The sequence below is a fragment of the Phoca vitulina genome, unplaced genomic scaffold (genome assembly GCF_004348235.1).
Source record: "Phoca vitulina isolate PV1807 unplaced genomic scaffold, GSC_HSeal_1.0 scaffold7, whole genome shotgun sequence".
NCBI lineage: Eukaryota > Metazoa > Chordata > Mammalia > Carnivora > Phocidae > Phoca > Phoca vitulina.
The window spans coordinates 34,176,570-34,192,403 of NW_022589710.1; the positions used below are offsets into that span (position 1 = coordinate 34,176,570).

At 42.6% G+C, this 15,834-nt stretch overlaps 1 protein-coding gene across 3 annotated transcripts in view; it reads left to right on the top strand.

Annotated features, from left to right (window-relative positions):
- The first annotated feature begins 336 nt into the window (after positions 1-336).
- The window catches only part of SYT16 (synaptotagmin 16), a 245,075-nt gene continuing 229,577 nt past the window's right edge, over positions 337-15,834 (top strand). Inside the window, exon 1 of one of the 3 annotated variants that reach the window (XM_032405259.1) lies at positions 337-632. In XM_032405259.1, coding sequence (XP_032261150.1) covers positions 554-632 — 79 coding nt within the window. In that variant the 5' untranslated portion in view covers positions 337-553. Of the gene's footprint in view, positions 633-874; positions 969-15,834 lie in introns of those variants that run through there. The other 2 variants (XM_032405255.1, XM_032405257.1) reach the window with 2 other exon arrangements.

A 15,834-nucleotide genomic window follows, 5' to 3' on the forward strand; every position in this document is an offset into this window, starting at 1 on the left:
TCAGAGCCCTCCTGAATCATGCATGAATGGCCCGTGAGGCCACAAAACGGCCTGCCTCACTCATTCTGCCTGATCCAGTTACCCAAGCGTCCATTCTTAGCTGGCGGGGCTGTGGTTTGGCCCGTGGTCATCTGTCAATCAGTTGCTCATCCAGTCGGCATCCAATCAGTTGGCCATATAGTCAATCACTCATTTACTCATGCAGGCCTCCAGTCATACAGTCAATCCATCCACCCATCCAACAGATAGTTGCGAGAGCCTACTATGTGCCAGATGCTATTTTCACGTTGGAGACAAAACAGATGGTGACATGAAGGACACAGGACCCCTGGAACCTACCGGGACGGCGGCGCTGAGCGGGTTTCCCAGCAGTTCTCCTGCAGAAGGACCGCTGTCTGGCACCTGGCTGAGCGCTGCCTCCCACTCTCAACTCTTTTCATGCTCTGCTCTTTCCAGCTGGGGCTGAGCGCTGACTCTTGGGTCCCAAGCGGCAGGCAGGAAGCTTGGGCAGAGGAGGGGGAAATTGTGAAGCTGACATGGAAACGAGGATGTCATGGGGAACATAGTGGGAAAGGCAGCCTGGAGAGGCAGCCTGGGGAGCAGACCCTGCGTGGCCAGGAGCGTGTTTCCAGGTTGCTGCCTTCATTGTCTATGGGGGAGGGGAGGGCTAGGGAGGGAGGCCAGATGCTGGAGGCGGGGAGGGGTGGGTCAGCCGCCGGGGCCGTAGCTCGGCCGCCTCTGCCCGCGGGGCTGGCTCTCCAGGCGCCGGCTGGGCGGCAGGTTGGAGGGAGCGGTGGGCGGGGGCGCGGGGCGGCGCGGCGGGGGCGCGCGGCGGGAGGGGCTGTGCGCGGCGCGGCTCCCGAGCTCGCGGGGCCTGGCGAGGAGCGCGCGCCCGGCCGGCTCGGCGCCGGGTCCCCTAGCCGCCCGCGGCCGCCCAGCAGCCCCTCGCCGGACCATGGCGACTGGCAGTAAGTGCGCTCGGGCCGCCGAGGCCCCGGGTGGGAGGCCGCGGGGCCCAAGGGTGGGAAGTTCTCCTCTTTCCGACGCCTGCCTTTGTGCCAGGCTCGCGGGAGCGGCGGCCGGGGTCCCCCCTCGCTCCCCGGGCGAACCCCTGCCCCTCTGCCCATCACCCTCCGCTGCCTGGCAGGACTTGAGAGGCGCAGGTGGTTCTGGCAGCTTGCTCAGGAGGGATGTGGCCAAAGGGCGTGCTCCGATATGGAGGGGACACGGCGATGCCGCGGGGCCTGTCATCGAGCCCTTTGGGGGCAGTGCCCCCAGGCCCAGCCGCAGCCTTTGGGGAGCCCTGCCACCGAGGCGCGGCGAGCTTTTGGCGCTGTCAGTTCAAGGTTCGCCTCGAGTTTGGGTGATTTGCGCGCTTGCTTTCCGAGGAGAAGGGCGGCTTTGACTGGTCCGCTGCCCAGTGGCCCCACCTGGGCCACGTCCCCAGCGGGCAACTGAGGGCTGGCCAGAGACCGCATCTGGTCACCACGGACAGTGAGTGAGGTTAGCGCGTGGACATAGGTTAAAACTACTGAATGGAAGTGTTGGAAGGCGCTGAGCTGGCCTCCTTGCAACATCTTGGCACCACTGCTTTCTTGGCTCAGTGCTTTTGGAAATGGAATCACGTCTATGAAAGCTGGTTAAGTAAGAAGTATTGAAAGCTGACTGCATATTAATAGGGTCCCAAAGGGAGGTCAGAGAAAACCATCAGTCACACCTGCCCCATACTTACCTTGTAAGAGGTGCTGTGTCCAAAGCCCTTATCACACACCTGACACATTTTAGGGAACTCTTGAATGAATGAATGAATGAATGGTATATTGGTTAGAGTGAAGCTTTGGTAGGCATTTTTGAGGGGTGAGACAGGACAAAGATGAGAAGATGGGGGTCCACATTTCTGCAATAATTATTATTTTTCTTTTAAACAGACTATTATCCCAGCTGAGAACACAACTTTGGTATAGTGCAGAGAGCCTGGGGTTTTGTAGCCAAACAGATCTGTATTTTAAACCTCTGAAATTCCCTAGTAGTGGGGCCATGTCAGATGTCCTCGGTTTATCTTTAAAGTCAGGACAAAGCTGACCTATCTTTTGCACAGTGGTGGGCACAGAGTTGGCCCTCAGTAAAGGGTGGCTGCTCACCCTATTTACCATCATTTTATATGTGTGGAGATACCAACATGCTCTCCCCCTTTTTAAATGAAAAAATCTAGATCATGTCTTGATAATAACATCAGCTAATCTGGGCCAAGCCTCCCCCTTTCTCTCCTCATTTATAAAAGGGTGGTCTGGCTAACTTTTTTTTTTTTTTTTTTTTGGTCTAGGAAAAGAAATTATGGATTTAGGCTTTTGTTAACAAAGTAAGACTCAACAAAGAGGAAGATAATTACATTTGGCCTTATTGTATTTCTTAAGGAAAACAAAAAACAAAGGAGCTTGAAGTATCTATAGGCATTTGTGCATCACCAAATGCAGTAGGACAGTGTTCTATTATTCATTTTCTATATTTTGGGCAAAGATGATACATTTGGTATTCTAGAAAAAACTGGCCATACTTCTGTCCCAATTTATTGAGATAACTGTTTCTTCTTCTTCCTTACATGGTATATTCAACTCTACTGAAGAATCAAACTTTATTCCATTGCTTTTGCTTATGGAAAAAATTATAATATTCAACCAGATTATCTCATGAACTGATTTTTAGGCATAGTCTTAAATCTGTTTATTCTCAGCTGGGATGGAGCTGGAAATCTGAAAAGTTTCCAGAGTGTAGAGGATAATTAGTTTGTCTTTGTTCTTATTCAGAAGTAATGTGAGAGACTTCCTACATGTTTCTACTATGGAAATAAAGAGAAGGGAAGCATTCTCAGCCAGTGTCTTGAAAAATTCTCCCTAAATCTTGACCACGTTTACAACTTCAAGTCCCATAGTCCTCTTACAGTTAGCATCAAAGTGGTCCTAAAACTAGAGCCCAGGGCTCCTCACAGACACAGAGTCCTCAGCCTGGCTGCATATTATAATTACCCCAAGAGTTTTAAAAAATACCCTGGTATCTATCTATCTATCTATCTATCTATCTATCTATCTATCTATCTATCTAATCTTTTAATGTAGTAGGTTTCAGACTTAAATGTGTATCCGAATGACCTGGAGAGCTTGTTAAAAGATTGCTGGGCTCCACCCCAGAGTTTCTGATACAGTCACATTGGATTGCTGCCTGGGAATTTACATTTCTAACAAGTTCCAGGTGAAGGTGAAGCTTCTGTGCTTCCCATCCTTCTCTCTACCTCTGCAGGTAAGAGGCAGGTAGGCACATAGAGTGACAGTCACTTCTTCAGCAGTCCCGTCCTGTCACTGTGCAGCGAGAACATGGCCTCATTAAGACATATCAAAGCTGGGCACAGTGCTGCCTTAGGGCTATAGCTGCCTGCTCTCCCCATTTTTCTACCCCAGGAAATTTCCCCTTGAGAGAAATATTGGCTCTAAAGTCAGGCAAAATCTGAATGCTCTATCCAGTCATTTCTGGAAAGAATCCAGAAGGACCTTCTTTATGAATGTGGTGTGTAAATGGATATAAAATAGAGAGATACTTTAAAAATATTTGCCTGGCAACTTACAACCTTCACAAAAAAGAATGTAACAAATAGAATGAAAATATCCTTATGTCCAGACAGCCTAAGAGCCCGTTCCTGAGGAGGAATGGAGACTCTGAGGACCTCAGTGAGTTATCCTGAAATGTTAAGGAACTTGTAATCCTCAAACTAAATTCCCCTTGGGCTATTCATGTTTTTATTTGGATCATTCAGGTTATAAGACCTTTAAAAGGTCAAAAAATTGGGAAGAATTGTAATTGGAAAAAAAGATAAGAGACCAGTAGGGAGAAAATGCCGTTGGCACGAACAGCCCAGTTCATTCTATAAAGCGGTGGTACTTAGGTATTTGAACTATGTTTCGTGATTGCCTCAGTAACAAGTGTTCCGGGTAATTTTGTGTTTCCAAATCACAGTGAAGTATTTTTTCTTTTTCTTCCATTTATGTCATTTGTTTCATTACTAATATTTCTCCTCATGAGTCTTTATTATTGAAGTCACTGTAGTCTGTTTATGAGAATAGTTTGTCAGGAACAGTGAGGCATATTTGGGCAATGTTGGAAATAATGTAATTATATTATGGCCCAGAAATCTCAGGCAAGTCTCAAGTGGATGGGTCTTTGTGGCTCTTGTTGATGAACATTTGGCTTTATAAGGGAAATATCTGGTCCCCATCTGGTTGCTCCTGGTTTCCTGGTTGGTCTTGTGTCATTTTTGCTTGGTGCATTCACAAGCTATCCCCCCAGGCCAACTCCACCAGTGGCCATTCCCTCCTTTCTACTTTTGGTCAGTAACCTGCAGTTTCTTTTCCATCCCACCTGCCCCATCAGCAATTCCCACTCTGTGCTTAGTGCTCAGGATAGAAGGAAGAGAGAGCAGGGAAAGGAAAAATCAAATGCAGGCCCTTAGCAGGTGAAGGTTGGAGCTTCTGCCAGAGAGTTACTGTTCAGGATTTAGGATGTTTAGGATTTAAAAGAAAATTGCTTGACTTTGAAAATTTTCTTGAGTAAATTTCTTTCCAATTCTCATAATTATTAAAAAGCTTACAAATAGTGCCAATTAAGAAAATAGAGGCCAACTAAAAGTTGGAAAATTACTACTTTGCAACCATCATAGAAACGATTGATGCAAAAATCATCCATGGATGCTAAACTATTGTGTGAAAACTTGAAGACCACGATATTTACATTCTTGGAGAATTTCCCCACAGATGACATATTAATTGCAAGGGGAACGTGGTAATTTTATAGTAGAGAAAACTAGGGGTACACTGCCTTGTCCAAATAATCAAAGTTAATATCACTGGTAAGGGACCAAACTGCTATCCTGTGTTTCCTGATATGAGGAGGACGCAAATGCCACTTGTGCCAAAAATGTATAATCTGTTTCTTTCTCTCTTTTTAAAAGATTTTATTTATTTATTAGAGAGAGAGAGTGTGTGCGCATGAGCTGGGGGAGAGGCAGAGGAAGAGGCAGACTCCCTGCGGAGCCTGACAGGGGGATTGATCCCAGGACCCTGAGCTCATGACTTGAGTCGAAGGCAGACGCATAACCAACTGAGCCACCCAGGCGCCCCTATAATCTGGTTCTAGTTAAGAGGAAATACCAGAATATCAGACAAGCACAAATTGACATTCCACAAAAGTCTATGACATGAGAAATGGCATGAGACACTGTTCCAGATTGAGGAAGACCAAAGAGACAAGTAAATGCAGTGGATGATTTTGGATCAGACCCTAAACTGGGAAAAAAAATGCTACAAAAGACAATGTTGTGGTAATTGGTGAAATTTGAATACAGATTGTATATTGGATAATAGCCTTGTATCTAAGTTAAATTCCTTAAATATGATATTATTATTGTAGTTTGGAAGGGAATGTCTTTATTCTTTTTTTTAAGATTTTATTTTATTTGACAGAGAGAGAAAGAGAGAGCACAAGCAAGGGGAGCGGCAGATAGAGGGAGAAGCAGGCTCCCCGCTGAGCAGGGAGCCCAACACAGGGCTCGATCCCAGGACCCTGGGATCATGACCTGAGCCAAGGGCAGACACTTAACTGACTGAGCCACCCAGGTGCCCCGAATGTCTTTATTTTTAAGGGAAACTGAAGTATTTATGGGTAAGGGGACATGATGTCTGCAACCAAATCTCAAAAGGTTTAGGAGAAAAATATGTACATATGTGTGCATTTGTATGATTATGTGTGTTATACAAGGAAGAAAGATAAAATGTGGCAAAATTTTAACATTTGGGGAATCTAGGAATTCTTTGTACTATTCTTGCAACTCTTCGTTAAAAAAAAAAAAGAAAAGAAAAAACCCAACAACTTATGACAATGGTGGGATGACAATGTATAGTTCTAAGTATCATGGTCTATTATTATTGAGTTTACTTTCTGAAAAAAAATCATGTTGAAAGACCCTTAATCCTGAACTCCTAATTTTGGTTTGAGATCATAAAATTAACAAAACTGTTAATCACAGAAAACTTCATATGCATAAAAAAGAAGAGAGAATAGTGTAATAAACCTCCACGTACTCAGTGTTTTACCAATCTTATTGCATCTATCTCTCCACCACTTTTTTGGGAGAAGGATTCTGAAAGCAAATGCAAACTATCATGTTCCTTTAACCATTGATGCCTCAATGTGCCTCCGTGGAAACTTCTCCCCTCCTGTAATGTCCATGTTGCTAGCACACTTAGGAAAAGTAACAATTCTGCAATGGGAGATGATAGCATTTGGATATTGTTGGTATTACAGAATAGGAACCAGAGTTCTGAGGATGTATCGATTTGACATATATGGGTTGTATGCTTGTTTTAACTTTGAAAGCTGACTAAGCCTGGTAATTATAAATGGTTTAGAAAAAAGGATCTGAGAAGCTGCTTGTTCTTGTTGCGTTTTCCAAACTCCTTCTCCTGTTTTTAAACCAAGAATTAATTTTTTTTTTTAAAGATTTTATTTATTTATTTGACAGAGAGAGAGACAGCGAGGGAGGGAACACAAGCAGGGGGAGTGGGAGAGGGAGAAGCAGGCTTCCCGCCGAGCAGGGAGCCTGATGTGGGGCTCGCTCGATCCCAGGACGCTGGGATCATGACCTGAGCTGAAGGCAGACACTTAATGACTGAGCCACCCAGGCGCCCCAAGAATTAAATTCTTGAAGAAAACATAAAGATGGGTATGGAGACAGTATTTTTTTTTTTTAAGATTTTATTTATTTGACAGAGTGAGACACAGCGAGAGAGGGAACACAAGCAGGGGGAGAGGGAGAGGAAGAAACAGGCTTACCGCGGAGAAGGGAGCCCGATGCGGGGCTCGATCGCAGGACTCTGGGACCATAACCTGAGCAGAAGGCAGACACTTAATGACTGAGCCACCCAGGTGCCCCTGGAGACAGTATTCTGGACTGAATTTACCTATTTGATGTGACCCTGTTGAAATATTCTGAAAGTCAGAATGACTGACTTCCTACTGAATGGCTAGAATTCCGTATGTTTTAATTTCAGCGTGGCTTTTGATTTGGTAAGCCCAGAGAAGCCTTTTTTGTTGAACTGACTTTCTAATGTTTTGTATAGAAATGGGGCCAGATCTCTTGGGAGGAATAAGCCTTTTTCTGCATAGGGTAGATTTGGATGACATTTGTTCTTTTAGGTCACTAGGGTATCGTTAAGTTATTAACTATTATTTAGCATTATGGGTTGATAAAAAGATGCCCATTATGCCATTTAACAATGATGATGTATATATTAAAATGATGGTAAAACTCTTTGACAACTCAATAAATTAAGGAGGTATCTGAAGCACATATTGCAAAAAAAAAATTCTTATACATAGCTATTATACTCCCATTAATGGATTATGCACATCTGATTTTAGGCAGTTTGAATTTATGCATGGATACCATCCCTTTATGATAGATTTTCTTATTGAAAATAAGAGTGTAATGTTCTAGAGCATTCTAATTTTAAGAATGCAGTGTCACATTTTAAAGTTTGATTTTTAATGAAACGAAGATTAAGACACATAAAATGATTTTATCCACCCTATGTGAAAATTCCCCTGGCTTACATACTAGTATATTTATATACTACTTTATTACAATCTATTTAATCAAAATTAGATTTTCCATTGATTTAGCTCAATAGACAGTTGAAAAGGTTGATGAACTCAATGTGATGGTGGAAGAAAGTGCAGGCTTAGCTTCATAAATGCTCGAGTTCTGAACTCCGGAACAAACACTCACTGTCTGGGGAACCTCGGGTAAAGTGTTTAACTTCCCAGGGCTTTGTTTTATTCCACTCTGAGAAGTTGTAGAAATTAAATGAGATGGTGCACATAGTAGGCATTAAATAAATGTCTCCTTACCCTCTACAAGATCCATCCCATAGTGTATGCCTCATGTTACAGGAATAATCTGTCCTTTAGAAATGGAGTCCCAGTCTTTGATTCCATTTTTCTTTGTGAAGAATATAAAATGAAGATTAAATGATCTGTTTAGAAATGTAAGACTCTACAGAAGTGAATCTAGGAGAAATCACTCAAAGTAGAGAACTCAGGGGCACCTGGGTGGCTCAGTCGTTAAGCATCTGCCTTCAGCCCAGGTCATGATCCCAGGGTCCTGGGATCGAGCCCCACATCGGGCTCCCTGATCAGCGGGGAGCCTGCCTCTCCCTCTCCCTCTCCCCCTGCTTGTGTTCCCTCTCTCGCTGTGTCTCTCTCTGTCAAATAAATAAAATCTTTAAAACAACAACAACAACAAAACAAAGTAGAGAACTCAGATTTAAAATAGAAGTATTAAATCATGGCATTTTCTTTCCTAAGGCTTATCGTTTTGCACAAGTGTGCTTACAGCACGTATCATGAGCATGTGGGCAAGTGGTGCATGTGCACATATAAAATTTTTGATAACCAAAGGCGATTTCAGTGATGGGGTTTTAGAGGTGCTACAACAACTCTCTCTCTTATGGAAGATGCAAGAGGGCAGTGGGATCCTCTAAGCTGACTTGCTCTTGGTGATCTCTTTGGGCTTTGTAGTCTTGCTCCTCACTTGGGCATGACTGATGGACGGTTGTAGGACTGGATGGGTGTTGTTTCAGGGTGCCTCCCCAGACTTGGATACCCTGCTGGCTCTGAAGTCTTATAAAAGCCTGTCCAGGGGCGCCTGGGGGCTCAGTCGTTAAGCATCTGCCTTCGGCTCAGGTCATGATCCCAGAGTCCTGGGATCAAACACCGCTTTGGGCTCCCTGCTCCACAAGAAGCCTGCTTCTCCCTCTCCCACTCCCCTGCCTGTGATCCTGCTCTTGCTGTCTCTCTGTCAAATAAAAAAAAAAAAAAAAAAAAAAAAGCCTGTCCAATGATGTCGATAAGCCTGAGGAAATTTCTGGTTGTCCCATTATCGAACTTTAAAAAGGTGTAATCTCCTAGTAATGCCCACAATGACCTCATCTGCTTGATGTCCCTGCTGGCCCTAACCTTGGCCATCCAGGTCTCGAGAGTAACCTTTCACTGTCTCATACTCCCACTGCCCATCTTGATATTCCCTGTTTCCCTTACATTTCAGCCCATGCTCTAAATCTCCTTATCTGCCAATCTGTTTTTTCTTTCCCTTTCATTATTCCTTTGAACTTTGGTTGAAGCACACTGGCTCTGTCACCTCAGGTTTGTAGAGTCCCCAGCAGCTAGGCTGCCTTCAACTGCCCTCCCCTGCTTCTCCATAGTCAGAAAGTAGAGGGGACTTCATCCCTCAGACTCTATTATCCTGTTCTCAGGCTTTTTAGATGCACATTATAATGTCGTTCTTGACTGGTCCATTAGCATAAAATCAACTGTTAGATTTTAGTGGTGATAATTACAATTATAATTATAGTTATTTTTCTTTGTGCTCTCCCTGTATTTGTTATGTATTGCTGTGTAACAAATTACCACAAGCTTAGTGCCTTAAAACAACACATCCATCTCCCAGCTCTGTTAAGTCAGGAGTCTGGGCAGGACTTCTGGGAGTCGGAAGTCTGCAAGGCTGCAATTAAGGTGTCAGCCAGGGCTGGGTTCTCATCTGAAGGCCTGAGGCTTGATTGGGGAACGATCTACTTCCAGGCTTACATTGACATATTATCAGCATATCACATGTTGGCAGGATTCAGACCCTTGTAGTCTTGTGGAGTGAGGACCTCCATTTCTTGTTGGCTGGAGGTCATTCTCAGGTCTTTAATATGTGAACCTCCTCAATATGTCCACTTATGTCATCACAGCTAGCAAGGGACAGAGTCTCCTAGCAAGATAGGTATTAAAATCTTAATTGATAGAATCATGGAAATGACATCTCATCACCGTTGACATATTTTATTGTTTAGAAGCAAGTTATAGATTCTGCCTGAACTCAAAGAGAAGGGATTACACAAGGGTGTATCAGAAGGTGGGAGACCATCTTAGAGTCTGTCTGCCATATTCCCCATGAAAGTTTTAGCATCTACTTCAATTAGCTTTTTGTTTGGAGTATCACATTCCTCTTTAAAACTTTAGGTAACACTGGGGTGGTAAAACCTGAAATGATAATTGCCTTGCTCAGAAAAGAAATTGTTCTCCTCCCTCCCACCAGAGAGCTGTTGTGCTGTAGGAATTGGTGGGGCAGGGAAGGGTAGTTTTTGGTCTTGGAGCTGTTTTGGGGGAAGTCATATCTGAATGAGATGCTGCTGAGGGGAGCTTCAAATAAGCAGAAGACTATATGCTTTGTGAATTAATTTTATGAAAACTGTTAAAAATTTTTAAAAATCGAAACACTCAAAAGGTCTCATTTTTGGAAAAGTTAAAAAATCAAGGGAGTTGGACAAAACTATGAAATTAGGGTTGAAAGTCAATGAAGGTCCCAGAATGAGAAAAATAAGGGGAATGAGAACTCTATCAAAGAGAAGCTGTTTTCTCATGGGGGCAAATGGATTTTTATTAAGGTGCCTTGTCAGTGTGTGAAGCATTATAAGGGGATAAGAGATTATTTAAGGTTTTAAGCCTCTATTTGTGTTGCATTCTTATAAATGATTTTATTCATTTCAAACTATTGTTTTTGACTTATTCAGAGGATGACAGATACCTGGAAACTGGAGAGTTCCTGACTACTGATAATATTGTTCTGTGTAACAACAAATTCTTGCTTTAAAGTGGACTCAGAGTTTAGAATATGAAACTACTCTGAAGAGGTTTTTTTCCAGTGGTAAATGTTGATTTTTATTTCATGTCCTTTTCTTGAAACTCTGAACATCTTGATTTTTTTGGTTGCTACTTACCACCCAAAAGCTATTCTCCAGTAAAAGAGATGTAATCACAGTCATTAGCTACTTGTAATTAAGGTAAGAGTATCCTAGTTTTAATAAATTGATTTGGATCCTAGAGACAAACATTTACATTTTTATCTGATAAAATCAGCCTATATAAAATGAATAGAAGGGAGGAGCCTGAAATTATTTTCTTAAAAGGGATTCTCTCCCCAATGTGGCCCAAATCACATGCTGTTTTCTCTTTGAAGTCTTTATAAACTTTCCAACAGATGCAACTGTCCAACAGATTCTCAACAGAATCCATTGCTTATTTTATCTATACCTCTTAAGTTTTTTTTTTTTTTTTCCTTTTTTGGCTTCTCTCTAGTCTATATGTTCTTTGAGGGAAAGATCTACTTTTAAGTTTATTTCCTCAATTTGTCATTCTATTGAATAAGCATGATGCCTTGCATAGAGTAATACTCATATGGTTGCCAAATTCGGTCTTTTTCTCTAGTGCGAGACTTTTCTTTTCCTTGATTTCCCGCTTTACTCCAGCAGTTCTTAAAGTGTGGACCTAGCAACCCTGGGTGGTGGAGGTCCCTAAGACTATTTAGAGGGTCGGTGAGGGCAAAACTACTTTCAAAATAATACCAATATTGTATTTGTCTCTCCATTTTCCTTTTCTTGACTGTTCATCAGAATTGGCAGAGGGTACATGAGGAGTGATGACATCCTCACCCTGTGGCTTCTAGAATGTTGGGCCTATTTATTCTGTTTCTCACTGTAATTCAGTTCTCACAACTTTCCTGTGTTCAGATTGGCTTTATGTGGGGCACCTGGGTGGCTCAGTCGGTTAAGCATCTGCCTTCGACTCAGGTCATGATCCCAGGGTCCTGGGATCGAGCCCTGAGTCGGGCTCCCTGCTTCTCCCTCTTCCTCTGCCGGCCGCTCCCCCTGCTTATGATTTCTCTCGGTCAAATAAACAAATAAAATCTTTTAAAAAAAGATTGGTTTTATGCATGGATCGTTTAGGGATATGCTCAGGACTTCATACACAGATTTATGTTTACTTTTTCCAGTTCCCTCTTCTCATTCACCTTCACCCCCCGCCCCCCCCCACACACCTCCCAGCTGAGATGAGGCAGGGTAATACTGCTTTGCTGTCCTTCACTTGGTACAGTGTGGTGCTTGATAGTGCTTTCCTTCATGGGCTGTGGCCTCTGCAGTCACCGTGCGGGTGAAGACAGGGAGGGCCACTGCCTCTTTCCTGATGGTATCTTAGTGCAGAGCAGGGGTGGTCAACACAGCTCCACCCTGCCTTGTCTGCACGCTCCTGCGTTGTTAGTGTAGGGCGGGGGGGGGGGGGGGGGTGGCGGACAGCAGGCCTCCTCCCCTTGGTCTCCACAGGGCCTGGTGGGGAGGCATGGGGATGTGACTCTTTCATGCTGTTTGTTTAGAGTAGGCTAAGTAGATTAAAAGAGGTTCTGTCCTTTCAGGCTGTCCTCCTCCAAGTCCTTCGGCTAGAGAGAAGAGATGATTTGGGGATGATTTGCCCTACAGGTGGCATCTGACAGTGTATGAAGACATTTTTTGCTGTCTCAAGTGCGAAGTTGTTACTGGCATCTAGTGGGTAGAGATTAGAGATGCTGCTAAATGTGATACAGTACGTAGAACAGCCTGACCCCTGCCCTGAACAGAAAAGAATGATCTAGTCCGAAATATCAATAATGCCAAGGTTGAGAACCCCTGAGCTATAGAGAGTAGACTTTTCTTGGAGCTTTTCTTTTGTTTTCCTTTCCTTTCTTTTCTTTTCCTTTTTTTCTTTTTTTAACATTTATCTCATCTTGTCCAAAAATGGAGGTCCCCTCAACATTTTATTTTATTTTAAAGATTTTATTTATTTATTTGACAGAGACAGCGAGAGAGGGAACACAAGCAGGGGGAGTGCGAGAGGGAGAAGCAGGCTTCCCACTGAGCAGGGAGCCCGATGCGGGGCTCGATCCCAGGACCCTGAGATCATGACCTGAGCCGAAGGCAGACGCTTAACGACTGAGCCACCCAGGCGCCCCAACCCCTCAACATTTTAATATATTATTTTTCACCTTTGGCATCTATCATTGATGAGAAATGTAATTTATAATTTAGTTTTAGATACATTATCTTCCCCTTTGGTTGATTTTTTTTTTTTTTTTAGATTTTATTTATTTATTTGAGAGAGAGAATGAGAGAGAGAGAGCATGAGACGGGGGAGGGTCAGAGGGAGAAGCAGACTCCCCGCCGAGCAGGGAGCCCTATGCGGGACTCGATCCTGTGACTCCAGGATCATGACCTGAGCCGAAGGCAGTCGCTTAACCAACTGAGCCACCCAGGCGCCCTCCCCTTTGGTTGATTTTTAAGAGTTCTTTTTATTTTATTTTCAATTTCATTATATGAATGGATGGAGATTTTTTTTTCAAAGAATTTTTTTAGGTTCACAACAGAATTGAGACATAGAAGGACTTCCTATATACTCTCTGCCCCCACATATACATAGTCTCCCCCATTATCAACATTACTTACCAGAATGGTGCGTTCATTTATTTATTTACCAAGGATGAACCTACATTAATACGTCATAATCATCCAAAGTCCATGGTTTACATTACAGTTCACTCTTGGTGTTATACATTGTGTGGACAAATTTATAATGACATGCACCCACTGTTTTTTCATACAGAGCATTTTCACTCCCCAAATTCTCTGTGCTCTGCCTGTTCATCCCCACCACCCCTACCACAGCAACCACTGACCTTTTTACAGTTTTGGCTTTTCCAGAATGTCAGATAGTTGGAATCATACAGTATGTAGCCTTTTAAGATTGGCTTCTTTCACTTAGAAATACATATTTAAGTTTCCTGCATGTCTTCTCATGGCTTGATAGCTCATTTCTTTTTAGTGCTGAATAATATTCTATCGTTTGGATATAACACAGTTGATTTAGCTATTCACCTATTGAAGTCCAAGTTGATTGGTTCCAAGTTTTGGCAGTTATGATTAAAGCTGCTATAAACATTTTTGTGTGGACATAAGTTTTCAACTTACCTGAATATGAAGAAGCACAATTGCTGGATTGTATGGTAAGAGTGGGTTTGTTTTATAAGAAACCATCACACTGTCTTCCAGAGTGGTTGCACCATTTTACATTCCCACCGGCAGGAATGAAAGTTCCTCTTGCTCCACATCTTTGCCCGTATTTGATGTCAGTACTCCAGATTTTGGTCATTCGAATAGGTGTATAGTGGTGCATCATTATTTTATTTTATTTTATTTTATTTTTTAATTTTTTTATTGTTATGTTAATCCCCATACATTACATCAGTAGTTTTAGATATAGTGTTCCATGATTCATTGTTTGTGCATAACACCCAGTGCTCCATGCAGAACGTGCCCTCCTCAATACCCATCACCAGGCTAACCCATCCTCCCACCCCCCTCCCCTCTAGAACCCTCAGTTTGTTTTTCAGAGTCCATCGTCTCTCATGGTTCTTCTCCTCCTCCGATTTCCCCCCCTTCATTCTTCCCCTCCTGCTACATTCTTCTTCTTCTTTTTTTCTTTCTTAACATATATTGCATTATTTGTTTCAGAGGTACAGATCTGTGATTCAACAGTCTTGCACAATTCACAGTGCTCACCATAGCACATACCCTCCCCAATGTCTGTCACCCAGCCACCCCATCCCCCCACTCCAGCAACCCTCAGTTTGTTTCCTGAGATTAAGAATTCCTCATATCAGTGAGGTCATATGATACATGTCTTTCTCTGATTGACTTATTTTGCTCAGCATAACACCCTCCAGTTCCATCCACGTCGTTGCAAATGGCAAGATCTCATTCCTTTTGATGGCTGCATAATGTTCCATTGTATATATATACCACATCTTCTTTATCCATTCATCTGTTGATGGACATCTTGGCTCTTTCCACAGTTTGGCTATTGTGGACATTGCTGCTATAAACATCAGGGTGCACGTAGCCTTTCGGGTCCCTACTTTTGTATCTTTGGGGTAAATACCCAGTAGTGCAATTGCTGGATCATATTTTAGCTCTATTTTCAACTTTTTGAGGAAACTCCATACTGTTTTCCAGAGTGGCAGTGGTGCATCATTATTTTAATTTACATTTCCCTAATGAGATATGATATGGAGTATCTTTTCATATGCTTATTTGCTATCTTCTTTGATGAGGTGTCTGTTAAGGTCTTTGGTCCTTTTTTAAATTGGGTTTATTATTGTTGAGTTTTAAGAGTTCTTTGTATACTTTGGATAACAGTCCTTTATCTTTATAAATGTATTTCTTGCAAATATTTTCTCCTAGTCTTTCTCTTGTCTTCTAATTCTCTGGACATTGTCTTTCACAGAGCAGGCATTTTTAATTTTAATGAAGTCTAGATTATCAATTATATCACGACTCCTGTCTTTGCTGTTGTATCTAAAAAGACATCATCATACCCAAGGTCATGTAGGTTTTCTCCTATGCTATCTTCTAGGAGTTTCAGTGTTTTGCATTTTACATTTTGGTCTATGGTCCATTTTGAGTTAAGGTCTGTGTCTAGATTTTTTTTTTTTTTTTTGCATGTGGATATCCAGTTGTTACAGCACCATTTGTGTTAGAGACTGTCTTTGCTCCATTGTATTTCCTTTGCTCCTTTGTCAGATATCAGTTGATTCTATTTATGGGGGTCGGTACCTGACCTCTTTATTCTGTTCAGTTGATCTATTTATCTCTTCTCTCACACTGACACTACACTGTCAGATTACCGTAGCTTTACAGTAAGTCTTGAAGTCTCCAATTTTGTTCTTCTTCAATATTGTGTTGGCTGTTCTGGGTCTTTTGCCTCTCCGTATAAACTTCAGCATCAGTTTGTCAACATCCATTAAACAACTTGCTGGGATTTTGGTTGAAATTGCGTTGAATCTATAGATAATTTGGGAAGACCTAACATCTTGACAATATTGAA